Consider the following 25,635-nt stretch of genomic DNA (forward strand, 5'->3'; position numbering starts at 1 on the left):
GCCATTGAGCTGGGCCTGGGTGGGTGACACAGGCAAGACGTCAAGCGCTGGGGGCGGGGTCTGAGCCACGCCACGCCCATGCGTGAAGGGGCGCGGCTGCGCAGCGCTGGCGGGTTGTCCCAGCGCCCCTCCCCTCCAGTCAGTGCAGGCCGGGCGGGGACCCGAGCCGTGGAGGAGCCCGACGGCGGAGCGGTTGCAGGAGGACCGTGGTGAGGATGGCTCGGCCTGTGGGTGTGGATGGACGGATTGGGACACGCGGGGCAGAAGAGGGGAGCAGTAAAAAATGAATAGAGAAGGGGTGGGGTGGTAGCTGGATGATGGAGACAAATGCAGTGAACAGACGCGCTGGCGTTCAGAGCAGGGTGAAGGAGCACCGTGGCTGTAGGCTAGAGCCCGGAGCCCTGGGTCTGTGCCGGCCGGCCTGCTGGCCGGAGTTGACATAATGACAGCTGTTCCGTCCTTTCCCCATGCCCGCCCCTTTCCTGCATCGACCAGCCAGACTCGCCTCCTCACCACCCCATTTCAGAGCATCTGGGCGGGGCATCCCTTGACTCCTTCCCCTGAGAGTGAGGGACAGGCGGGGGAGCAGGGCCAGATCGCAGCCGAGAGGACCCGGAGTCCATTCTGGGCCCCATCCTTTTACAAGCCCCCGCACCTCCAAGGAGATCGCACCTCCAAGGAGATCGAGAGCGCAGCCACATTCTCTGACCCTCCCCGCCCTGTTCCCGGGGGGTTACATTCGACTCCACCTGCAAACACTGCAGCGGAAACTAATGGCCAGTCGATGTCTATTTGCATCTCATTTAAATATTTTCCAAGCCGCCTTTCCAGGCCTGCCCCAGCCGTCAGTCACCTCCGTGTCCTTCCCGCGACCAGCTCCCTCACTGGCTGGGTTTCACCATCTCTGTCTTCTAGGGCTGCATCTGCCGTTGCCAGGTAGGTGGATGTGAGAGGCCTGATCCTCCTCATTCTCTAGAGTCCATCCCATCGCCGCCGGCACTATGCTGTCCCCTCAGAGGGCTTTACTCTGCAATCTCAACCACATCCACCTCCAGCATGTCTCTCTGGGCCTGCACTTGTCCCGCCGTCCGGAACTACGGGAGGGGCCCTTGAGCACGTCCCCTCCCCCAGGGGACACTGGCGGCAAGGAGAGCCGGGGCCCCTGCAGCGGAACCTTGGTGGACGCCAATTCCAATAGCCCAGCCGTGCCCTGTCGATGTTGCCAGGAGCATGGGCCAGGCCTAGAAAACCGGCAGGACCCAGCACAAGAGGAAGAGGGGGCTGCCTCTCCCTCGGACCCGGGCTGCTCCTCCTCTCTCAGTTCTTGCTCAGATCTTAGTCCTGATGAGTCCCCCATCTCGGTCTACTCCAGGGACCTCCCTGGCAACGAGGATGTCCACCCTCAGCCCAGCATCGTTCCCTTGGAGCAAGGCTCCCCACTGGCTTCCACAGGCCCAGGAACCTGCTCCCCAGACAGCTTTTGTTGCTCGCCTGATTCCTGCTCCGAAGCTTGCTCTCCACCCGGCCCTGGCCTGGACTCCAACTGCAATGCCCTGACCACCTGCCAGGACCTCCCTTCCCCAGGGCTAGAGGAAGAGGACGAGGCTGAGGAGCAGGACCTCCCTACCTCTGACCTCCCAGAGGCTGATGATGGGAAAATCGATACTGGGAAAACCGAACCCAGTTGGAAAATCAACCCCATTTGGAAAATTGACAAAGAGAAAACCGAAGCTGGCTGGAAAATCACTGAGAACAATAACTCTGGTTGGAAAGTCAATGTGAATACTAACTCTAGCTGGAAAACGGAACCTGGAAAATTCGACTCCGGTTGGAAAACCACAGCAATAACTGATTCTGGCTCGAAAACAGATGCAGGGAAAATTGATGGAGGATGGAGAAGTGACGTCAGCAAGGAGCAGGTGCCCCACCGGACAATCACGTCCTTCCACGAGCTGGCCCAGAAGCGCAAGCGGGGCCCAGGGCTGCCCCTCGTGCCGCAGGCCAAGAAAGACCGCAGTGACTGGCTCATCGTCTTCTCGCCGGACACCGAGCTGCCCCCCACAGGGTCGCTCGGCGGCTCCCTGCAGCCTCCTCGGGAAGTCACCACCTTCAAGGAACTCCGGTCCCGAAGCCGGGCCCCGCCCCCGCCAGTCCCGCCCCGAGACCCCCCGGCTGGCTGGGCCTTGGTCCCGCCCCGGCCCCCACCTCCACCCGTCCCTCCCCGGAGGAAGAAGAACAGACCTGGGCTGCAGCCCATAGCAGAGGGGCAGCCCGAGGAGGGCAGGGCGGGCAGCCCGGCTGCTGGCGAGGAGGCCCCCGCCGCAAAGGAGCCGGAGGAGCCAGGCCCGCAGGCCAGCACTGAGGGTAAGAGGCCACAGGAGGCAGCGAGAGGAGGGCTGGGCTTCGGCCTCGCCCACACCACCAAAGCTTCCAGCCCGACCCCCTGTCTCTCCTCCATTCTGTGTCACCCATCCTCCCCGTCCCCTTCTACCAGGGAGCGCTCCGGGAAAGGGAAACTGGGCGGGTCTTTGGGTTACGGGACTAACTCTTTGCTCCCTCTTTCTCCCGCCCCTCCTCGCCTGGCTGCCCATCCCGCTGGCCTCCTTCCCCTCCGCACCTGCCCCGCCAATCCCGCCTGCAGCCGGTCCCCTCCTGCTCCCTCGGCCCCTGGTTTTCCGGTTCTCGGCTGACGGGCGCCCTCTGTTGGAGGGTGGGGGCGCGGCCGCAGCTGGGTCTCTGCTCCTGGCGCCTCTGGCCGGCTGGCCCGGCGCTGGGCTGCGGCTGCTGGGGGCGCGGAGTCCCCCAGAGGAGCAGCTGCTGCCTGTCCGCCTGTCCCCGGTGGGGGCCTATTCGCCTCCGGCTAGGGGGGACCTCCCCTGCCTGGCCAGCCCTGAGCTGGCACTGCTGCTGTCCCCGCTCTTTCCCAGAAGTAGCACCTTCCCCGCCGCGGCTTCCCCACCCCGCCAGGTACCCGCCCCCCCGCTGCCACGGCCACCTCGTCCGCTGAAGGCCCCTCGCTGGACCAGGAGCCCACCGCCTCCGCCCAGGCTACGTAAGACGGACCCTGGCGGGCCGCGCGGGCCACGCCTCAGGCGGGGATGCCCCGCCCACTCCAAAGCCCCACCCATCCTCGCCCAGACCTCTGCTTCAGTTTTTTTCCCCGGGTTACTCGGCTGGGTCCCGCCCTTCAGCCTAGGCGGATTCCAAGTTCATTGGTCCTGGAGAGTCTGGCCCTGCTGGCTCCCTGTGCTGGGCGAAGGTTGCTGCTCTCCCCGCTGCGTGGCCTGGTCCCTGTTCCTCGAGGCTCAGGCAGAGTGGATATGGGCTTAGCCGGCTTCCATACTCAGTTTAAAGGGGTCCCATCAAGTCCATTATTAAGGACCTTGGGTCACACCCTCTGTGGAATTCCCTTGCCAGTGCAGTTCGAGCCTGACCCCCACCTTGTTGGGGAAGTGTGGGGGGTGAAGTTCGCTGAGCTCATTGGCCAGAGGGGTTCTGGTCACTCCTTCCCCATGGGGCCAGCGCATCGTGGGCTGCAGCCGGCGCCCTCCGCCGACATGCTGGCGCAGGACCCGGGTTTCCCCTTTCCGGCGCCTTCCAGCCTCCCAATCCTTGGGCCTCCTCTCCCTCCGTCTCTCCTCCCTTTCCCGTCTGTCTGTCTTTCCATTGGTCCAGGCTCCCCACGTGCTCCCTGGGTCCCCGCGGACCTGACAAGGGCCCCGGTGGCGGGCACAAGGCTGCCCCTCCCTTCCCTCGCCCTGTCATCTCCCGCCTTACAGGCTCTAGCCTGGCAGGCGGGAGGTGAGCGCGGCTGCCCCAGACAGGGACTTCCGGGATCGAGGAGGTGGGAGCTGGGCTGTGAGGAAGGGAAATGGGAACCGGGAAGTGGGGAGCAGGATGGCAGTGCTGAGATATGTGGAGCCGGGTCGAGTTGCCCTGTGCTCCATCCAGCCCTGTGCTCCCTTTCCCAAGACTTCAGGGACGGGGGTGCCGTAGACCCACAGGGGATGGATCACCCGTGCGGAAGCCTGGAGTCCTTGGGGTAACCCCTGGTAAGTGTCACTGCATTCTTCTTCCCTCACCCCAGTCCGTGGTTCCTGGTCGTTCACCGGCGTCCCCGGGGCCCAGCGACTGTGGATGGCAGAAGCCCAGAGTGGGACTGGCCAGCTGCAGGAGCAGAAAAAAGGTAGGACACCCTGACTTCTGATCCTTGGCTTGGGAATCAGCGTCCCCTCACTGAGGCCCTCCTCTCTCAGGGTCAAATTGTATAAACCAGCCTCTCTAAGTCCCTCCGGGTCTGCCTGGGGAGAGACCGGGGGTTTGACGCTTCTCGCCTTCCCTGGCCCCCTCCCAGGTCTCCTGATAGCCGTCAGTGCTTCAGTGGATAAAATCATCTCGCACTTTGGGGCCGCCCGGAACTTGGTTCAGAAGGTGAAGGTGCCTGTGGGGAGGGTGTTGGGGGTGAGGAGGTGAATGTAGCTCTGAGGGTGTAGAAACGGTGGGGAGAAGACTGGAGGTATCTCTGGACCCATGTCCGTTGCGCTGCCTCCAGGCCCAGTTGGGGGATAGCCGTCTGAGCCCAGATGTGGGGCACCTGGTACTGACCACGCTCTGTCCGGCCCTCCATGCCCTGGTGGCCGACGGGCTGAAGCCTTTCCGGAAAGACCTCATCACTGGGCAGCGCCGGAGCAGCCCCTGGAGCGTGGTGGAGGCATCTGTGAAGCCAGGTGAAGGGGGAGAGTGTGGGACTGGGCGGTTGGGGGTGGGGGCAGGGACTGCGGCCGGGCTGGGGCCTGGCTGACAGCGCCCTGTGTCCCCAGGCTCCAGTGCCCGTTCCCTCGGAACCCTGTTCAGCCAGGTCAGCCGTCTGGCCCCTCTGAGAAGCAGCCGTAGCCGCTTCCACGCCTTCATCCTGGGCCTCCTCAAGTGAGTGGCCTTCTTTCTGGCTTCCCTCCCACAGCCTGGGGACTGCAGAAATGTGGGTGGGACACATGGTGGGTGTCCCATGTCCCCAGAGAAGGCCTTCCTTCTTCCAGTCTCATCTCCCATCCTCCACCCACAGGGGGCTGGAATCCTCCACCTCCTTGAACTTCTGTTTCCCTCCTCTCTCCCCCAGCACTAAGCAGTTGGAGCTGTGGTTTTCCAGTCTCCAGGAAGATGCAGGTCAGAGGCTCAAATGGGAGAGGATGGGGTTGCTAGGCTGGGGTTGGTGGGGGAAGGGATCTTTTCAGTTTGTTCCTCTTGGTGCCAGAATGCTCTTAATCCAGATTTCCGATTTTACTATTCTTCTGCTTAAAACTCTTTCAAGGAGTCTTATTGTCCATACGAGGAGTGACCCAAATCTTCATTGTAACCTCCAAAGTCTTGGTTATTTGGGCTCTGCCTTTTTCTGCTTCTTCAGGTCTGGGGCTTTGCCTGGTCCTGCGACTGTCTTCCTTTCCTGTTCTTCCTGCCCCAGGGCCCTACTTTTGCTGTCCTTCCACCTAGAATAGGGCTTCCTGCCCCTCCTGCCTCCTCATTAACTTTCCTTCATTCTTGGGATCTTTCTTCAGTGGGGCTCCATCCCCACCTCAGACCAGGCTAACTCACCCCCACTCCCCACCCTGCCCGCCCGTTTAGGCCCTCAGGTCCTCCTTTTTATTACTCATATATTTGTCCCCACACGTTCTATGTGTGTCTCCCTCTAGGCCATGGTTCCACACAGGCAGGGATGAGGCAGCCCTGCATCCCGCTGTGTCCCCCCTTCTCTGTCCCAGTGCCCAGCGTGGAGTGAGGCCTGGGAAGATGTTTGCTGAGTGGTGGGTGGATGCTCTGGACGAGGTCGAGAGCAGGGGCTGATGTTAGCCTGCTCTTTCCCAGGCCTGCTGTCCCTCCTGTACCTGCCCACCGGATTCTTCTCCCTGGCCCGGGGTGGCTGCCCCTCCTTGTCCACGGAGCTGCTGCTCCTGCTGCAGCCATTATCGGTGCTCACCTTCCACCTGGACCTGCTCTTTGAGCACCACCACCACGTGCCCCTGGGCCCGCCTCAGGCCCCGGCCCCGCCAGGCTCGCCTCCAGCCCTGCAGCAGACTGTGCAAGCCATGCTGCACTGGGGGGGTCGGCTGGCCCAGAGCCTCCGGGGGGCTTCTGGGGAGACCCCTCCAGGCCCTTCAGCCCCCTCAAGCCCTCCCATCCCAGGCAGCTGGTGGGAGCAGCTGACCCAGGCCTCCCGGGTCTACGCCTCTGGCAGCACCGAAGGCTTCCCTCTTCCCCGGTGGGGATCCAGGCGTCACGGGACTGCAGCTGAGGTCGCGCAGGAGGGGTCCCTGCCCACAGAGGACGCGGCACCAGGCAGAGGCATATGGCTGGGGAGGCTGTTTGGAGTGCCTGGGGGCCTCACAGAAACTGAGAGTGGAGCCCCAAAGTCCAGGTAATGGGGTCCCTGGTCCCCTCCATGGTGTGTGACCTCCTCTCAGAGCCCTCAGTCACCCTTTTTTTTTTTTTTTTTTGGCCGCGCCTCCTGGGTTGTGGGATCTTAGTTCCCTGACCAGGGATTGAGCCCAGGCCCCACCAGTGAAATTGCCGAGTCCTAACCACTGGACAGCCAGGGAATTCCCTCAGTCACCCCAGTTGGAAACTCAGAAGGGATCCTTTAGGTCAGAGGTTGACAGGCTGGCTTTTCTACAGCTATGAACTAAAAATGGTTATACTCTTAAGTTGTTAAGTTTTAACAGTTATGTAAATACCTGAATATTGTCCATTTGCCTGTTGGCCCTCAAAGACAAAAACACTTTCTGGCCTTTTAGAAAAAAAGAAAAAATTTGCCGATGCCTGTTCTAGGGTTTGACCACTGGTGGCTCTTTGATGGCTTCAGGTCCTCTCTAGTGACCCTCTGGATCTAAGCCTGCGGGTTCCATAGGCCCCTTTGTGGCTTTTGGTGTTGTAGACCTTCGTTGTCACCTCCCTAACCACCCTTTACCCTAAAGGTAACTGTGTCCCACAACTGCCACTCTGCCCTCAGCAGTGACCAACTCCTGACCTCTTTAACCATAGCTGGGTCCCTCAGCCTCTTCCACCCTCCAAAGTCCCGGGTACTTGGGTTCTTTTTATGGAGGTGGGGTGACCTCTGTGACCCTACATCCTTTCCTCCAGGAGACCATCCAGCTGGCTAGCCCCGACAGTGAGTGTGTTGGCTCTGGTGAAACGGGGAGCCCCTCCTGAGACTCCCTCTTCTCCTAAGGAGCTTGAGGTCTCAGCAGTCAGCACGGCGCAGACCCACAGGTAAGGAGGGTCGGGGAGAAAGCACAGGTGTGTACGTGTGTGTTATATATGTGTGTTTTTCTGTCTTCACAGAGTGGATGGGAGGTGGTGTAAACGGCTTTGGGCTGTAAAGTCAGACAGTGCTTGGTTTGCATTGCGTCTTTGCTATTTATTATTGGTGTGACACTAATTTCTCTGAACCTTGGTTTTGTTATGGCTGTCATGAAGACTAAACATGATTTTATAAAAGCATTTGGCACACAGAAGGTGCTCAGTGAGTGGTAACTTTTATTACTGTGTGTGTATATGAATGTACACGTGTGTCCACTGGGGGACTGTGCTTCCCTTTAGTGGGGTCTTCTAATTTGGTTCCAAGGGCTGTTCACACAGCCCTTTAGGGTCTGGCTTCTTTTAGGTTCTCTCAAGACATTGAATTAGGCATCTTGATTTTCCATTCAAGTACTTTTCAAGTACTTACTGTGTGCTTAGCATTATGCTGGGGGAGGGAACGCAAAGGGAAACCTGTTGGAGTCCCTGCCCTCAAGGAGCTTGTAGTCCAGTGGGGATACCAGTGAATAAATGAGCATTTACAATTCTGTGTGGTAACGACTCTAGGAAAGGAAGACTGAGTCCTTTGGAGCCATATAGACAGGGCTTCTTCCCCAGGTCTGGGGACTCAGAGGAGGCCTAGTGATGGTGTGGGGTGTGCATCTGAAGGAAGAAGATGTGGTAAGGCCCAGATGTGTTACGTGAGGAACTGTGAGTACATGATTGGTTGTGGCTGGAGCGGAGGATGCTGGCAGTGGTGGTAGGGAGGTTGGAGGCTTCAGTAGGCCAGTTAAGGAAACTAGACATCACTCTGAGGCAGTGGCAGCCACTGAAGGGTCTTAAGCCTGGGGATGATAAGTTTGCCTGTGTGTTTTAGAAGGATCTCTGACTGCTGTATGAAGAATGGAGCTGGAGAGGGTGGTCAAGATTCAGGCAGACCAGTTAGATTATATGCCAGTGGTCCAGAGAGTGTAGAGGCCTAAACTAGGACAATGGCAGTGGGGTTGAAGAGAAAGATAAATGGGGTGGTGGGGGACACAAACACCAAACAGGTTTTGGTGATCGATTGGATGTAAAGACTGAGATACCCTGCTTTTGGCCAAGAGCAATTGGGTGGAAGGTGATGCCATTTACCACTATAGGGGACACAAAGGGACTGGTTTGGCGTGTTGAGTCATTTAGTTTGCATATGTTGAATTTGAAGCACCAGAGAAGTGCAAATAGTGTCAAATAAGCAGTTAAAGAGTGGGTTTGGAGCACAGGAGAGGGCTGGGGCCCTAAATAAACTCACCATGTTGATTGATGATCGGTCCCTGTGTCTCTTCCGGAGCCCAGTTGATGTTTACTGAGCTGAACCAACGGGGACATACTATACAGCGGGAGGTGAGGCTGGGGACAGCTGGGCACCCCCGCCTCACTTTATCCCAGCATCTCCCTCTGCCTCCTCACAGGGCAGTCCGGGCTCTCTGTGACCACACAGCGGGAGGACCTGACCAGCTGAGCTTCCGACGAGGGGAAGTGCTGCGTGTCGTCGCCACTGTGGATGAGGACTGGCTCCGCTGCGGGAGGGACGGCGTGGAGGGGCTGGTGCCGGTGGGGTACACCTCCCTTGTGCTCTAGGCCTAGGACTTTCTCATTTCCTGCACCTCTCTCCCGTCACCCGGGAATGGAATGGTCTGTGAACACTCACTCATGTAAACCGATCATCCCCAAAGTACTTTCCCTGTTTCTGCAAAATGGCACTTTCCTCCCATATCCATTTCTGCTAATATGTAAAATAAACTTTCCTCCTTCCCTCCTCTACCCATCTATAAGGTGAAATCTGCTCTTCTTCCAAATATATGAAAAGGAATTTCCTGCCATGCAATCTCTTTCCTCTTTCCAATCTGCAGAAGGGAATAGCTCCCTATCTGCAAAATGAAAATCTAGCCCTCCTGTATCTTCATCTGTAAGTGGACTGTGCCAGTACAGTATATGCCTCAGCTGCCAAGACTAGAAGGGCCTCTAGTCTTCTTCCTGTGTATGGAAACTTCCCCCACTTCCCCCATCCCATGTTGCCTGTATTTATGATGTACTCATGCTGTACTAGGTGCTGAAGTCTGGACACCCCTGGTGGGTGGGCCTATGGTGTTGGTCTGCCTCCTTCCTCCTTTATCCCAATAAAGAGTGGGAATTGAATGTGTCTGTCACTGTTGGTTTCAGGACATAGGCTACAGGGTTGGGGAGGGAGGCCATGTTATGGGGAGCCCAAGGGAGATGCTTCCTTCCTAGCCCAGGTCTAGTTCTTTCTGTTCCCTGAGGAATGGTGAAGCAGCCCCTGATTTGTGCTTGACTCACGGAAGTGCCTCTCTAGTCAGACTTGATTGCTTTGCTTGGTGAGAAGGATATGAGGAGACGGAGAGTTGGGAAGACTAAGTCCATGAACACTGTACTTATCAGATTCACATCTGAGGTGATGGAAAGGAGTAAAAGGTTTTAAGAAGGGACATGTTTTTTCTATTTCATATCACCATTCTGTGGTGCTATAATTTTAGGGAGTATAATAACTTGATACCTATTACTTTGTTAGGAGTTAATGAGTTCCCTTTCAGTCTTTTGAAATGAGAATAGCTAAATGCTCTAGAGTTTGGAGGATGGGGATGGAAATCACTATAAATGATTGCCTAGAGGAGAATCACTAAAAGGTCAGAAGAACAGAAAGCTATAATTATAACCAGGCAACAGGAAAGGAAGCTGAGAACTATGAGGTGAAACAGAGGAAAGAATTTTTTTCTTCATCTTTGGGAACTTGGTTAAGAGCACAATGGGCTGGTATTAGGAGAAAGGACTTGAGGAAATAAAAATCTTAGATCCGAAGCTTTGTAAATAGGGGCAGGGTTGGTTGGTTAGACTCAAATATCTCATACTTTTGTCATTTTCTAACATTTAATGTTCTCCATTCCTGGCCAATTTATGTTATTCATCTGCTCCTTGCTTTAATTTTGCTTTTTGTGTCTGGTGGCCCTCTCACTTTTAGACCTCAGTTTGCATTTGAGGTGTTTTCTAGGGTGATATTTTTCAAACTGGATTCTGAGAGCCTTAGGGAATTCCTAGTTATGTTCTTAAGCGTGAGAGTACTCAAGTTTATGAAGCTTCTGCAATTGTAAATTACTACTGCAAAAGAAGTTTTGTTTTTATAACATTTTAAGTTATAAGAGAGTAGATATGAAAGACAATACTTTCACTTTGGGACCAAATTTCTTAAAGTGAGATCTACAGAGGAATCTTTGGTGGTGGCAGTTGGGGTGGGGGGGTGGTGTGTGTGCAGGGGGCATGATTCTAAAGTTTCAGACATCCTTTACTGATATAGAGCTTTTATTTCCTATGATTCAACCTGCCCTCTCCTTTTTCTGACTACTGTCCCTATGTGCTTGGTTTATAGTGGGTAATCCTCAAAAGTGGGAGGAGTCCTAGAACAATACTGTCAGAGCATCAGTGAGATCTGGTGATATTGAAGTTGGAGCCTAGTGGTTCTCAGGTAACTAAACGGGCACCTCCTTGCAGAACATCTTGAGATAGGACATACATTGATATGAAATGAGTTTTGTACGGTTATTGTTATATAGTATCTAGAATAGAACAGCTGTAGATATTAAAGGGATATTAAAGGTTAAAAAAATTAAAGATTAAAAAAACAATTACTAATGTATTGTTTTTGCAGCCATGAATAGACTATTATGTAATAGTGGGGTGAACCCCAAGTTCTTGTAGGAGTAGAGATTGAGCTCTTGCTGTCAACTGTCTTGATGCTTCTGAGCAACCATATTCTAGCTGAACTCAAAGCCGAAATGTCTGACTCCTACCTGGGACAAAATTTTGTCAGGTCTTTCAGTTGTTGGCAGGAATGGGTTTATCTTCCTTAGTAGGATCACACTTTGGCTATTTCTGACATGTTCCCATTTGCAGATGAACATAAAGAATCTGGAGTTCTGGCTCCAACACTAGTTACGAGGTGATCTCTGGTAAGTTATACTTAACCTTCCAGAGCTTCAGTTTTTGCTTCTACAAAAAAGGGAATAAAAACTATAGAGGGTTATTATGAGGATTAACTAGCTACAAGATCTTGGGTGAGTTCCTTAACCTCTCTGTTGCTTCAGTTTCCTCATCTATAAAATTTGGTTTTGGCACTTACCAAAAAAAGGGCTGTTGTGAGGATTAAGTGAATACATGTAAACTGTTTACAACGGAAACAATCTAACATAGTGGCCTAGAAAATGTAGCCTAAACTTATGATGTCTATGTGTTACAAGGGGTAGAAGTGTAGATGATTAGGATGTTGAGTGGTTAGGCTGGGCCCAGACCAAAAAGACTGTAGTACTGAGGAAATGGCTTTACCCAACAGTCAGCAGCAGTTAGCGCGCCCACGTGGGGCCCAGGATGCTGATGATGTGGTTTTAAATAGATCTCTTTGGAAACAGGATGGAAAAGATCCTGGATGATAAATGGAGGACAGGAAAGAGGAAAAAAATAGCAAGCTCACCACTCTGTAGTTAGGAAAAGTTTTTTCCATTTAATACTAGACTTTCAAGGATTGAGATGCAAGCTTTTTATGCAATTACATCCAATGTTAAAATTGGTAATACATAATTTACAAAGATTAACATCAAAACAATCATCTATTTAGATATGCTTTTGTAAAAAGGAAATATATTAGCAGCATTTATATTTTCCGCAATCACACAGCCTACAGACATGCAGACTAACTCTGTATCTATTTGCAGTGATGTAGTGCTTTGCCCCGCATTTCAAACACCAAAACCCGCCTGGCAGCTAGGGGGTTCTTTTTTATTTGTTATTATAAAATAACCGAAAAATAAAAAAAGGCATTAATTTCTACACCAGTAAGAAAAAACAAGTTTTTGCACTTACCTAACATTTGATTGTCTAAAAAACATTTCAGTTTTTAGTCTTTCAACAAAAGAAAGATAAAATGACAGAGCGTAGTGTCTTTTGCTTCTGTTCTCGCATTTTACAAAGTTTTTTTTTTCTTTTTTCTTTTTTTGTCTTTTTTAAAATTTTAGTGTTTAACACTATTAAAGGAAATATTGAATTTTAATCTCTTTCTTGTCATTTTCCTGCTTGGACTAAAAGGAGACCCCCAAAGTGCCCCTATTCCCACCTCCCTCCCACCCAGCTCCCTGCAATGAAAACCAAAAGAAACCACTCAAACGGGCTTGGACATGCGATTTTCCCAGCTCCACACGTGAGTATCTTATACCCAGGTCTCTTAGTAATGTACAGTGCTTCTCTACAGTAAGAAAATACTCCAAACTATTTTCTTAATTCTCTTTTTTCTTTAATAAAATATTTATTCTGCTTTTTCTCTGCTCAAGGGGATCTTTGGCATCCCCTGTCTCTCTTGTTTTTTTTTTTGTTTTGTTTTTTTGTTTTCCTCAAGATTGACACAGAAAGGAGAAAAAGAAAGATTCAATGGAATGGAAGGTGGTCAATGTTTCTACCTAAACAAGTCAGAGCGTCGTCATCCTAAGAAGAAATGTACAATTAGGACAGCATTGGTCCAGTATTAGAAAAAAGTAATGGGGAAATGTTTAACTATTGTATTGCTTACTAATCACGCAGCAGAGAGATATATATATATACATACATATATATATATACACACACAACTTGGCACATTTAAAAACCATCTTTTCTCTTATAAGAACATCTAAAACGTATATGCATATGTATGTCTGAGAAGACGACAAAGCAAAGCTTTTTAAATTTTATTTTTAAAGAGACAGTATTATCTGGTAACTTCTGGTCAAGAGAATGGGAAGGAAGGTGACACCCTGGCTATCCCTCCTGAAGATGAAGTCGTCAGGAAGGTGGAGGAAAGATGGGACTAGGGGTAGGGAGAACACGCTGTCTCTTTCAGAGATGGACATTGAAAACTGTACAAGTAAAACAAGAAGTAGTGTTTTCAATTGATAATCTACACTCATAACAAATACTCTGATAGGTGAATACTGCTCAACAGTTTATGTAGTGACTTTTGTTGGGGGGTGGTTAGAGTTCATTTTTATGTAAGTTTTAAAATGATTTTTCTTTGAAATGAATCTCCATTCGCACAGCACAGCAGACACACAAGAGCCATAGCGCATAAACAGCACGTGTGCTGGCGGGGGCCTGGCCTTCTCACTAGAAAAAAATATGTTTGGCAGGTTATGAAAGTTGAAACAAAAATAATTACAATAAGTACTGTGCCCTTCTGACCCCATAGGGGCCTTCCCTATTCCATGATTCCATTTGGGGGACTGGAGGCAGGGAGAGGGGCAGCAGTTACAAGTGCTTTGAGTTGTCAACTCACATTTTACTTTGACCTGGTTGGGCAAAAGAGGAGAGAGAAACTTTTCCTAGTCAGGGATCTGGAACAAGGCCCAGCTACTGTTTCTGTTTTAGGTCTCTGGGGTAGCTCTTGGAGCCTATAGAGAACAGACAGGGTAGGGGTGGGGATCCTGGCCCTAACCCTTTGGAGTCTGAGTTATACCTGGGTATAGGAAGCAGCTTCTTAGCAGTGCCTGTGGGATCAGAGGATGACACAGAAAAACCCAAGCTGGGGGGAGGGGCAAGTGCTGTAAAGTACCAAAAGATTCTGGTCATCCCCAAGGTGCTCTGCCCTCCACCCTACATTACTAACCCTCAGGGTGAAGTAATGGAGAGGAAAACAAGTTCAACTGAACTGTTTAGACAGATCCCCTTCCTCTTCCTCTCCACTAGCTCCAAGGTTTACTAAGTACCTAATGTCAACGACATGGCCCCATTCCCCTTGCTGGACGGACCCTTCCCCACCCCTGTCTACACTCAGAGAACAGGAGGCAGGACTGTTAGCTCCACTGGATCCCAGATGCTTGAGGTTCTCATTCTTTGAGGTTCACTTCCGAAAGCTGTTTTCTGGGATAAACAAAGTACGCCTTCGAAGTTTCCTGCCTGATCCTTCCTCCAGCAAGTAGGTCACATCGATGGCTGAAAACAGAACCAAGGAGGCTCATCAAATACTACCTTCCCACTCCTTATTCCAGATTTAAGCTCTCAGGAGATCCCAGCAGTTCAATGGTTCCTTTTCTGACCTATAAGCAATTTAGGCCTTTCTGCAGCCCAAAATGAAATAAGTTGTTCTCCAGGAAGGAGATCCTCTCACCTCCCAGTTTAATTCCCAAGATATAATTAAACACCGGCCCATGAAAGAACTCTACCATTTTTTTGTTTTTCGCCGAGGCATGCAGCATGTGGGATTTTAGTTCCCCGACCAGGGACTGAACCCATGCCCCCTGCAGTGGAAGTGTGAAGCCCTAACCACTGAACTGCCAGGGAATTCCCAAGAACTGTACCATTTTTAAAGAATATTTTCCATTCTAGGCAAGTAATTAGAAGTTGCTCTTTTTCATTCCCTCTCTGCTCTTTTCCCATTTTATCTTAAACCCTAGATATGAACCTGACTCTCCTTACCATTTTTCCCAGGGATTTTTTCAAGGAGATTGAGCAAGATCTGGTTGAGTCGTTCCCGTTGATTATGCCGTCGTTCCTCAGGGGTACAGGCTGTTTGGGGTTCTTGACTACTTTCCTCTGTTTTTTTTTCACCCTCAGTGACTTCAGCAGGGCCCCCCTCGCGCTCTGGTTCCTCCAGGCTGGGCATCTCATTGGCTGCTTGCTCCTGACTGGCCAGAACCTCTTCGATCAAGGGCAGAGCATCATCCTCCTGGCCCAGGTCTTTCAGGGGTGGCTTCGAGCGCTCAGACTTCCAGGATGATCTGCTAGAAGGACGTGTGAGTTTAGAGAGGAAGGCTAAGCAGAGCCCCTGGGGATGGAAGGGGGATGAAGGGAAAAGACCTCTGGACGGCTTGTGACCCTGCAGTCTAGCTGTTAGAGCCTTGGCTCAAGAGGTAAGAAACTTAGCTATGACCTTCACTTTATTATTTTTGAAAAAAATCACTACCTTTCTCTGAAATTTAATTTCTAATTACAAAATTCAACTTTTCTTCTTCCTTTCAGGAATCCATAAAATAGACCAGAGGTGGTAAAATACTCAGCCGCTCTGACTGCTTCATGAGTACACAGAGCATGGCACCACCCTGTTATACCAACAGTCCAGCTACAATGAGCACTTAAAGAGAGTTTACTTTTCCTAAATTTCTTCCCACATCTATTATCTGGTATTTGTTAAAAATTGAAATATAGTTGATTTCCTTATGGTAAGCTACTGATGTAGGTAAAGTCATTGCTACGCTACCATTCAACAGAAAAGGAAACTGAAGAAAAGCCTTCAGTACTTTCTCTAAGAGTACCCTTCTTGTGTACAAAATAAGCACAAATAAAAACTATGAGCTCAAACTGCTCAGCTACAAACCATGTACTTCTCGCTACTTCTGTTCCTTGACAGAAGTTCTAAGAGCTGATACACCTGGGGGTGATAGGGAAAGCTTGCAGAAACCTAAAAAAAGAGATTTTTCCAAATCTGTCTAGAGTTCTGTTCCAAATCCTTCTCTTTCTCTAATCTTACAAATCTCCCTCCCTGCCCCAACTAAAGCTCCACAATGAGACCACACCTACTGAAGTCTAGTTCTTCCATATTACTACTGGCACTATATTGGGCTACTTTGTCAGAGACTCCCCAATCCTACGGGTGGGGATGAGTGGGTAAGTGGGTGTTCTCTTGCTCCATTCAAGTTACTGGTTAATCCCTTAGGGCTCCTCACATCCCCCATGGGACTCACCGCCCTCCGTTCCTCTTGTAGTTGTCTGGGACATAATGAGGCTGCAGAGAAGAAATGAAAGTGGTAAGTGTACTGCAGAAGCTGGCAAAGCTGAACCAGATGATCTAGGGCAAACTCAAGATAAGGGAGGTAAGGAGGTAAAGAAAGAAAAAAATTGGGCTGTTGGGCTAAAACCTTTACAAGCTGGGTGACTGTGTTGTGAGGTCAGAAGTTCAGTGCTAGTAATCTGCAGGCCACAGTGCTTTTTTAGCATTTTGTAAGCCTGTGGACGGGATAGGCTTACAATTCTTTTTGTCTCATCCCAACTTTTAAGAAGTTGAGGTTGGGGTTTCAAAGCTAATCAGCAAGCTGCTGACCGAGCAAGCAAGACCAAAGGCTTCCAGGTGCGAGGCAGGGCATGGTGGTGGGCAGAGAGAATGTAAAGTAAGTTATGATTTAGGGAAATCCAAAAATAATGCTAGGAAAAATTGGGAGATAAAAGTTTGCTTTCTGGTTAGACTATTTCTAAGTATTCCAGGATGACACCTCTGAATTCTGACAGGTCCACTGAAAAAAGACTCAGGGAGGAGGAGCTTAGTCCAGGGGTTCATTACAGCAAATGGATGGCTCTCCAAAACCTTTAGGAGATGATGACAAATGGCACAAAATAACTGGAGGAATATGGTAACAACAATTTGAAAGAAAAAATAACACAAAGGAAAAGGGCTGAAAATGAAAATGTTAACAGTGGGTATTTTCTGTGTAGTAGGATAATAAAAAATTTTTTCTTCTTAATGCTTCTGTACTTTTCAAATTTTATATAATGATAATGTCTTATATTTTAAATCCAGAGATAAAAAGAAAAAGCACTGAATTATTTTCACCAAAGGTTTCTCAATGTTATTGATATTCTTTTTTTTTCCCCTTAAAATTATGGGTGTGAAAAATATAACAACATGGGGCTCAAGGACAACGACAGCAAAGAGGTAAGAGGAAAAAAAGAGGAAAACCTGACTCAAGTCTAACAGCTCCCTGAGGCACAGCCCGTGCTAGGAAATGCAAAATAAATGCATGTTTGCTGCTCAAACATACCAAACAGAGAGGGAGTTTTCCAGTCTGGGACGGAAACAGGATGAAGAAGCAGAGAGCCACTTCACAATTCTCACTCTGAATTCCACACATGAACTAGATTGTCCTGACACGTACAGTGAAGAGAGGAAGGAGACTTACTGAGAAATCCCTTTTGGGAGTGAGCTTCTTGGGGAAGTGATCAAAGGCATAGGGTTTGGTGCAGACAGGATAGCGGTTCCGGTGGATCTTGTAAAACAGGTGTGCTGACTTGTCAAGCCGATAATCACAGATGTACACATCTTGCTCCTTCACTCCTTTGGGTCTCCCTATGAGTCCAAACACTGTTAAAGAACCCTCCCTATTTTCCCTTCCCTCACCCTGAGCTGCCCATCACATACCACTGGGAGAGCAGAGAGACCTCTAAAAGGGAAACATGGTAGCTGTTTTCAGAGGGGAAACAACTAAGCATTTGGTGATTGCAGAAGAAAGGAGACACTAGAGTCAAAGAAAGGGGAAAGGGAATCTAAGAGTTGAAGGGCACTCCATAGAATGGAAAGACACCAGAAATGTAGATTGAGTGCTGCAGGGATTTTTGAGAGAACATTTCAATCAAGGGAAAAACAGAGCACCTCATGGGGAAGTTATGAGAAAAGAATGACTATAAACAAGGGGAGCACATTTGGTAATGAACACTATAATGGGGGACGGAGGAGTCATCATGGAGCTTCAAGCAGTTAGTTTCTGCATGGAATATATATTCTTCTGGACTATTTCGCTGTGATACTAAGAGAAAGAGCTAGGCAACTGAACTCTGCTTATAATGATAACAAACACAAACTGAGTTTTACTGTGAGCCATAAACTGGGCTTAGTGCTTCTGTAGATTACTTCATTTAATACTTACAAAACTCTCTAAAATAGATAGCTAATCCCTATTTTCAGTAGGCTAAGTAACTTGCCCAAGGGCACACAGTAACAAGTGGTGAAGCTGGAATTTGAAATTAACATTGTCTGATTTCACTGTTAACCACAAACCTTATGAAACTATTGTGCTCTTTTTGTGTTTGTTTGTTTAATGTAGAGAGTTGATGATGGCCCTAAGGATTTTGCAACTGGGGTGGGGGGGGGCGGGCGTGAAGTAACTTATCTTCCCACAAGTACTAATAGAGTGCTAAATACATACTATGGAAAAAAAAAGATGAATTAACAAAAAGAGAATTAACATTTATTGAGTACCAAGCTCTAGGTAAAAGAAAGAAAAAATATTATATAGCTCTCTGAAGCGTCATAGCTAGCCTTGGATAATCTTTTATCAGGGAGAGACTATATGAAGAGTGGGCAGTTGTAGATCAATGAATAGCAGATAGGAGGTCATTTTTTAAGTAGTCCAAATCACTTACCTTTACAATATGTATAAAGATCCAATACACAGCAGGTCCCCACTACAGCCTCCAAGGGAATGATTTCATAAAGTGGCACCCGAAATAGTTCATTGTGATAGAACCGACGTGATGGAGAGTGGTGGGTTTCATGGGGACGAAAGTAATGGTGACCAAAGGCAAACCGTTCCTCTCTAAAAAAAGAAAAAAAGAGAAGGGAGAGGTTTAGTTAATTATAATTAGCAAGATCCTAGTGAATATCCAGTTCTGTGCTGGTAGGGTACAGCTGGAAGGAAAGAGAGAGGACCTCAACACATACTTTTCATTCTTCCAAAGCTTCTCAATGCGGAATATGTCAAGTTTATCTCGGTTAATGTGAGATAACAGTCGATAGGACTGACGGACTGGGTGGCCATCAGGGGTGCGCCGACTATCCCTCATCAGATATACACAATCACCTAGGAAGGCACAAGAGAAGATTAAGACACTGAACACACAGAACATAGGAGAATGTTAAAATGATTCCTGCATACATTTCTAGGTATCCATTAGTCTGACCCAAGGTCTATACAGAACTTAGAATCTAAAACAATAAATAAAATCTAAAACAGTAAATACATAACTAGAAGCAGCAGTCTAATGGCGATGATACTCAGTTCTAGACTGCGAGTGACACGAGGGAGGCCCTCCCCCTCCTGGAATCCCGTAGTTCCCAATCTTAAAATGAGCTTTATTAACACCCTGGTCTCTCCCGTTTGGTTTTATTTGGTGGAGGTAAATACAGATGTGAGGATAGAAAAAAACCTATATTCTGCTAAATATGCTGAATATGCTGCTAAAGGTCACACGGAGACAAGACTATTATGCAGACAGCAGACACCCCCGACTGTCCAGAAAGGTCAGCTTTGGCAATAAAGCCCATTTCTATGTACGCACCTTGACGAAGCAGCAAGTCATCTCGGAGCAAACAGATAAAGTAGACACAGCCAGGCTGGGTGTAGTGGGGCCGAGGGATCATGGGTACCTCCTAGTAAGAGCAGAAAGCCAGTGGATGAGGGCTGGGACTACTATATCCAGCCTCTCTATTCAAGAGAAAAACAACTGAAACCTAGAATTCCCAACCAATTAAAGACTTACTGTTTAGTCATTTCAACAGAGCACAGATGTTAAAAAAAGATGAAGGCAGCTAGAGTTGTTAAATGTGAAAAAGTGAACGTAGAGGACAAACTTGACTGGCTAAGTATCCAAAACTATACTCTGTGAAGCACTGACTGTGTGGTTGCTCTGTGCCATCTCGAGGGCATCTGAGAATGTGTGAAGGGGGACTTTGTCACAATGACTGGAGGAGGCTACTAGCATTTAGTGCCCAAGGGCTACAAAAGCAAACATTTTACAATGTATCCCTCAAAACACTGAAGAACTGTCCACTCAAACTGACAACAGCACCACTGTCAAGAAATAATGCCTAAATACCTCCTTTCAGAGAAGACCACACATACAAAATGTGGCAGGGCCAAGACAAAACCCATTTAATAACTTGACCAAGATTCCCAACCTACCAGCTCTCCTAAAAAATGGGCCTAAGACTAACCTTTGTTGACTGAGTCCAGCGCTCTTTTTTTTTTTTTTTTTTTTTTTTTGGCACACGGGCTTAGTTGCTCCGTGGCATGTGGGATCTTCCTGGAGCAGGGATCGAACCTGTGTCCCCTGCATTGGCAGGCGGATTCTTAACCACTGCGCCACCTAGGAAGCCCCCAGCGCTCTTTTTACCCAAACATTGCTTAACATAAATGAGATTCAGAGTACACAAGTTCCAAACTTTATATGCTACCTCTTTTATGGAGAGTAGACAGTGTTTATAAAAACCATGGTTTTATATAGTACCATTCCTTCCGTAGATTTCAAAGTACTCTCCCTTTTGCCCCACTCTTGAGAAAAGGAAGGGCAGACTTATTTACCTCAAGGGACTTCCCTGGTGGCGCAATGGTTAAGTATCTGCCTGCTAATGCAGGGGACATGGGTTTGATCCGTGGGCCAGGAAGATCCCACATGCCATGGGGCAACTAAGCCCATGTGCCACAACTACTGAGTTCGCACTGTAGAGTCTGTGCTCCACAACAAGAGAAGCCACCTAAATGAGAAGCCCTCACACTGCAACAAAGAGTAGCCCCCGTTCTTCACAACTAGAGAAAGCCTGCGTGCAGCAACGAAGACTAATGCAGACAAAAATAAATAAAATTAAAAATAAAAATAAAGATAGAAGCCTCAGGGGAAAAAAAAAAGAATTATTACCCTCAATGTAAAGTGTAAGAAACTAGAGGCCTAGAGAGGCTGAATAACTCATCAAAGGAAATTCAGTGCATGAGGAGCAGGGCAGATAAAATACCATGTGCCACATCTCCTTTTAGATTAGAGTGTTATCAGAGGGCAACTTACTCTGTCCACAGGCCTCGGGTCACACTGCTCACAAAGGTAGTGTTCCACATCTGAGTTCACTCCCATACAGTCACAGTGCTGCCACACCTGTGAAAACAAGTGTGTGTATGCATGGGGTTAGACTTACTGAGAGAAGTCCTGGGGGCTAAGGATAAAAAAAATTTGCAGGGAGTTCCCTAGCGGTCCTGGGTTCAACCCCTGGTCAGGAACTAAGATCCTGTAAGCAATGGGGGGAGTGGTGGGGGGAAGCAATAGAACAGGGTAAAGTAAAACAGGAACTAAGGGTTAAGGAGGTTAAGTGAGAAATTAGAGATAAATGGTAAAGTAGGGAGAAAAAAGAATGAGGACTTATCTGAACATAAGTATACAGATTGGTTCTTAATACACAGATCTGGGCAAACAAAATAAGGAGATAGAGAACAGAAGGATGAATGAGTATAGTACCAAGTTATTACTTACAAAGTAATATAGATCAACAATATGGCCACTGTGGAAGGATTTATAAAATGTTTTGCTTATCCTCATCTAATCATATCCTCCAAACAATCCTATGTGTTACTCATAGCTCCACTTCCCCTAAGGTAATGAGTTCAGATGTATCAAATGGGGATACCAGGGCTCAAATCCAGGCCTTGACTCCTTCATCAGGAGCTCTATATATTGTATTCCATCTGCATTAATGCTACATAGAATGTAGTACCTCTAATGTTTTTTAGGTAAAGCACTATCCTAAATATTACCATTCTTCTTGATCCAGATTACATTAGAAGTGTACAGTGGAAAGTGGGAGGTAGAAAAAAGAAGGGAAGGGTAAAATGAAAGGGAAAGATATAAAAAAGGACAAAATGGGGAACAGTAAGGGAATAACAGAAACCAAGGTAAAGTTAAAGTTCATGAAAAGCCTGTCAAGCCAAGCCAAAAAGAAGCAGGGGCTGCTGCTTTGAATATAGTCACCATGCTCATCAGGACTAGGCTTCTGCTTCCACTCCTGACCCTCACCATGCACTTGTCACACTGGATCATGAGGCCTTCATCCTTGTAGAGGCCACAGATACAGCGGATAACATCATCGTCCTTCTCATGCCCATTCTCCTTCTCAGAGACTGAGGTCTCACTGCTGTCCGCCTCACTTGCTGTCTCTCCCACAATCTCATCAATTTGGGCTGATGCCTCGTGCCGGGCATTGTAATAGGCCTTTCGTAGGCGGCAAACATCTCTTCCAACTGGGGATTTACGCCCGTAATACTTCTGAAGAAAGTAGAAGAAAGAAATCATGTTTGGTCTTCTCAATTAGGCTTAAAAATATACCTGAAGCGGTAGCAAGATTTTCTTTACCATCTCATTTGGTTAATGTATTTTTAATACCATCAAATATAGGTGCCAGACAGTTGAAAACAACTTAAACTGAACTGAACTGAATTAAAATTACAATGTGCATGGTGATTTTCCCATTTGCTCTATTGCTCTGTCATTCAACTCCTGTCTTAGACCTTATTGTCCATTAGGATCAAAAACACAGTGACCATGGAACATGACTAAGTACTGAAAGCATAATGTGGAGAATCTCTCCGTTCACCTTTGTCTTGCAGATACTAGGGACAAAGCTACAAGTTTAAATATATTTGGAAGCTAGGTTTCAGGAGAAAGCATGTTATAAGTCAAGCTTGCTCTAATTCTTCTCCCTCTTGTCTGTTTTTCTCTCATTTCTTGTCTTCAGTCTCCATTCCTCCTTCATCTAGTAGTCTCTTTGTCTTTCAAACACCTCTCCAAGATATTTCAAAATCACTGAATAATATCCTCTCTTCTAAGCAACATACAATGTTCCACCCTCTTTTAAATCACTTCAAGACCAACTTCTCTCCAATGAGCTTCACCTATTCTACAACCTATTAGTGTAATACACCTCAATTCCATCCTTAAGATATATATTTATTTGCCTATACATATTTCTGTGTACTTCATTATATACTTATGGTATTGAGTAAAGAGACTACAGATATGACTTAAATGTAGTAAAATGTCTGTATTATGTACACATAAAAGTTCAATACTAAATTAGGTTTTTATGAAAATTGTTTGGGGAGTATGATTTAACCTTCCATTCTGGTCATGTCACTATCTTTACTATATCTCCAATATTCAGTAAACTATTACCCTTACCCTAAGGGTACTCGATAAAAATTGTTGCCTTTCTTAAGGTTGCTAGGAGAAGAGGGTAAAAATTTTAAACTTCTAGAATAGATTTCTTCAAAACAAACTTCTTAAATCTGTGTTTGAAGTCAGTGAAAAATACCTCAGCATTCCGAAAGACCTTGAGCATGTCAGCATCAAAAGCCTCCACTGTCTTATAATAACCAATGAGGATCTGCTTCTCTATGGTAGAAAGATCTAGGGGATCAGAGATCTTCTCATAATAATCAGCATTCCTGGAACATAAAGCCAGGGTGTCAATCTGGTGCACTTAGGACTTTTCTAAAACTCAGATGATGCCCACATATGTGAACTTACTTTTTCTTTGGGGGGAGGTTCAAAAGTGGTGCTGCCAGTGACTGTCGGGAAGAATCTGCAAAAGAATGCAAGCTTTAGTAGAAGGACTGATTATAAGATACAAAGGAGGCAAGTATTAACCCCTAACTGAAACAGTAGAATCCTCAAAATTTAAAGTTAGGAAAAAAAAAAAAAACTAAGTCTTTTTTTTTTTTTGAGGCCAGTGAAAAATACAAGGACTTTTCAGAAATGTTGGTAGTGAAGGCAGAGATCGGAAGTTGCTTTCAGGATTACGTGGAATATGAAAGATACGGTGTATATACTTGAAATGTAAAACAGTGTTAGTTAGGTAATGAAAACTTTCTAAGAAGAATGAGAGATGGGAACTTATTGCAGTAGCTAGAGTGCTTAGGGCAAATTCCTACTCAACAAAATTTATTATATCCAAGATCATCTCACCCAAAAAATGTTTCCTAGTTCTCATTAATTGCTCATAGTTAATATTACTCTGTTGGTTTACTCACTACACAGAAAAGAAAAAGCCTATTGTTTCATGCCCAGAATGTAGTGACATATAGATACATCTACTGCAGTTTCACATTAGATCAGATGGGGCTGGTTGAGAATACAGAGTGTGATCTTTAGGGAATGTAAAGGGAATAGGTGTCACAAAACTTCACATATTAGGACAGGTTGGTCTCTCCTTTCCTCTCTCTATCCTTAACAAAATGGCAAAAACCCACTAAAACAAGAAGGTAAATAACAGACAGAGGAAGAAAACCAGATTCCTCAGGATTTAGGGAAAGGAAGGAAGCAAAAGTTGATGGCTGATTTTAACAACAACAACAACACTCGCAGATATAGAGAACAAATTAGTGGTTACCAGCAGGGAGAGGGAATACGGGAGGGGCAAGATAGGGATAGCGGATTAAGAGGTACAAACTATTATGTATAAATAAGCAACAAGGATATATTATTGTACAACACAAGAATACAGCCAATATTCTATAATAACTATAAATGGAGTATAACCTTTAAAAACTGTGAATCACTATACTGTATGCCTGTAACTTATATAATACTATACATTAACTATACTTCAATTATTAAAAATAAAATAAAATAGAAAAAAAAGTTGATGGTAAAAGCTGCAATTATTTGTTAAAATCTCTCATTTTAAATATCTACAAATTTCCTGGGCAGAAAAAGTTACATGCATTACCAAACTACCTACCTAAAATTAAAACTTCTCTCCTTTTCCACCCTTACCCCCAACAAAAATCCAAGAGGTGTGTCTTAGAAGAGGAAAGGAGTGGGGTAAATATGTTTGCATGAAAATGCTTCAAAAGTAATTTTCTTGCAACTTTTTTTCCTTTTCCTTAATGTAGAAGTTAGGGCCCGTGAACCCTCCAAAATATATGCAAAATTATGTATATAATATTTTTCTGGGGTAAGAGTCCACAACTTTATTCTCAAAGATATCTGTCAATCAAACAAGGTTAAGAATTGACATGACGTATTTATAATACTTTTAATTCATTGCCTCATTCAGGAAAACTATATCCAACACCTACTTCCTTCTAGCCTACAGCTAAAAAATGTGATTTCTAAATATAGTACTTAACTATGATAAAATTCCAATAAATACAAAAAATTAACCTAATAAATCTAGAGATTTGGAGACATCAATTTCTGAAGACTATAATCAGTCCTATAATTCTATACTCTGACAAAAGAAGAACTAAGTAAACCACCTAAATTCCTACTCCTGAACTGTCATGTGTTCTTGGTCTTGGATATCTCAGTTGAGGTAAATGCTATAACCTTTTAAAAAAGCCAAGGAGAAGGAATTTGGGGTAAATATGGTTACCTTTATAAGAGATTATGCCATCACAGATCTCTTTGAAGATCTGGGCTAGGCGGGCTGCCCGAGCTACTTCAATGTTTTCCTCTGCTGCTGCCAACCGTCTTGTTCGAACAGAGCGAGCAGTCTGCAGGGCAGAGAACTGGGTCATGAAGACATCTGGAAGGATGAAGTGAAAATTAGTTTCAGGAAAAGAGAAGCTCTATGTGGCTTTCTCTTCTGCAACGGATTCCTGTTATTTTGTCTATTTTCCTTGAAGTGACTAAACAGATTAGTGGTCATGGAGTTCTTTCTCTCCTTCTTAGAGAAAAATCAGAACACGCTGGAGTTTAACAGAAAGACAAGGGACCTTACTAATGGCCAAATGCTATACAGTACAG

General features: G+C 47.0%; 2 protein-coding genes across 25 annotated transcripts in view; one reads left to right on the plus strand and one right to left on the minus strand.

Annotated features, from left to right (window-relative positions):
* Positions 1-146: 146 nt before the first annotated feature.
* Positions 147-9,469, plus strand: RUSC1 (RUN and SH3 domain containing 1). 12 transcript variants are annotated; one of them, XM_057725816.1, is made up of 11 exons: positions 147-209; positions 916-2,364; positions 2,642-3,052; positions 4,088-4,186; positions 4,355-4,437; positions 4,553-4,727; positions 4,821-4,926; positions 5,117-5,163; positions 5,860-6,409; positions 7,132-7,260; positions 8,739-9,469. In XM_057725816.1, the coding sequence occupies exons 2-11, from the start codon at positions 1,002-1,004 to the stop codon at positions 8,905-8,907; spliced, it is 3,132 nt and encodes a 1,043-aa protein (XP_057581799.1). In that variant the 5' UTR covers positions 147-209; positions 916-1,001; the 3' UTR covers positions 8,908-9,469. The 12 variants fall into 12 exon arrangements, with proteins under 12 accessions (XP_057581799.1, XP_057581731.1, XP_057581738.1 ...); XM_057725748.1 differs by lacking the exon at positions 2,642-3,052; XM_057725755.1 differs by lacking the exon at positions 2,642-3,052 and having other exon boundaries at positions 4,355-4,431.
* A 2,350-nt stretch (positions 9,470-11,819) lies between these two features.
* The window catches only part of ASH1L (ASH1 like histone lysine methyltransferase), a 203,321-nt gene continuing 189,505 nt past the window's right edge, over positions 11,820-25,635 (minus strand). For 9 of the 13 annotated variants that reach the window (XM_057725905.1, XM_057725915.1, XM_057725894.1 and 6 more), the window contains 12 exons: positions 25,262-25,414; positions 23,413-23,467; positions 23,198-23,330; positions 21,904-22,152; positions 20,905-20,991; positions 19,405-19,495; positions 18,788-18,926; positions 18,490-18,662; positions 17,250-17,416; positions 16,041-16,081; positions 14,776-15,080; positions 11,820-14,292 (listed from right to left, as the gene is read on the minus strand). In XM_057725905.1, coding sequence (XP_057581888.1) covers positions 14,201-14,292; positions 14,776-15,080; positions 16,041-16,081; positions 17,250-17,416; positions 18,490-18,662; positions 18,788-18,926; positions 19,405-19,495; positions 20,905-20,991; positions 21,904-22,152; positions 23,198-23,330; positions 23,413-23,467; positions 25,262-25,414 — 1,685 coding nt within the window. In that variant the 3' untranslated portion in view covers positions 11,820-14,200. Of the gene's footprint in view, positions 14,293-14,775; positions 15,081-16,040; positions 16,082-17,249; positions 17,417-18,489; positions 18,663-18,787; positions 18,927-19,404; positions 19,496-20,904; positions 20,992-21,903; positions 22,153-23,197; positions 23,331-23,412; positions 23,468-25,261; positions 25,415-25,635 lie in introns of those variants that run through there. The other 4 variants (XM_057725937.1, XM_057725925.1, XM_057725962.1 and 1 more) reach the window with 3 other exon arrangements.

This window comes from Hippopotamus amphibius, chromosome 1 (genome assembly GCF_030028045.1).
Source record: "Hippopotamus amphibius kiboko isolate mHipAmp2 chromosome 1, mHipAmp2.hap2, whole genome shotgun sequence".
NCBI classification, from domain to species: Eukaryota; Metazoa; Chordata; class Mammalia; order Artiodactyla; family Hippopotamidae; genus Hippopotamus; species Hippopotamus amphibius.

Coding starts and splice junctions, on each gene's coding strand:
- RUSC1 (XM_057725816.1), top strand. CDS start 1,002: ATGCTGTCCCCTCAGAGGGCTTTACTCTGCAATCTCAACCACATCCAC. Junction 3,053..4,087: donor ACCGCCTCCGCCCAGGCTAC/GTAAGACGGACC, acceptor CCCTCACCCCAG/TCCGTGGTTCCTGGTCGTTC. Junction 4,728..4,820: donor GGAGGCATCTGTGAAGCCAG/GTGAAGGGGGAG, acceptor CTGTGTCCCCAG/GCTCCAGTGCCCGTTCCCTC.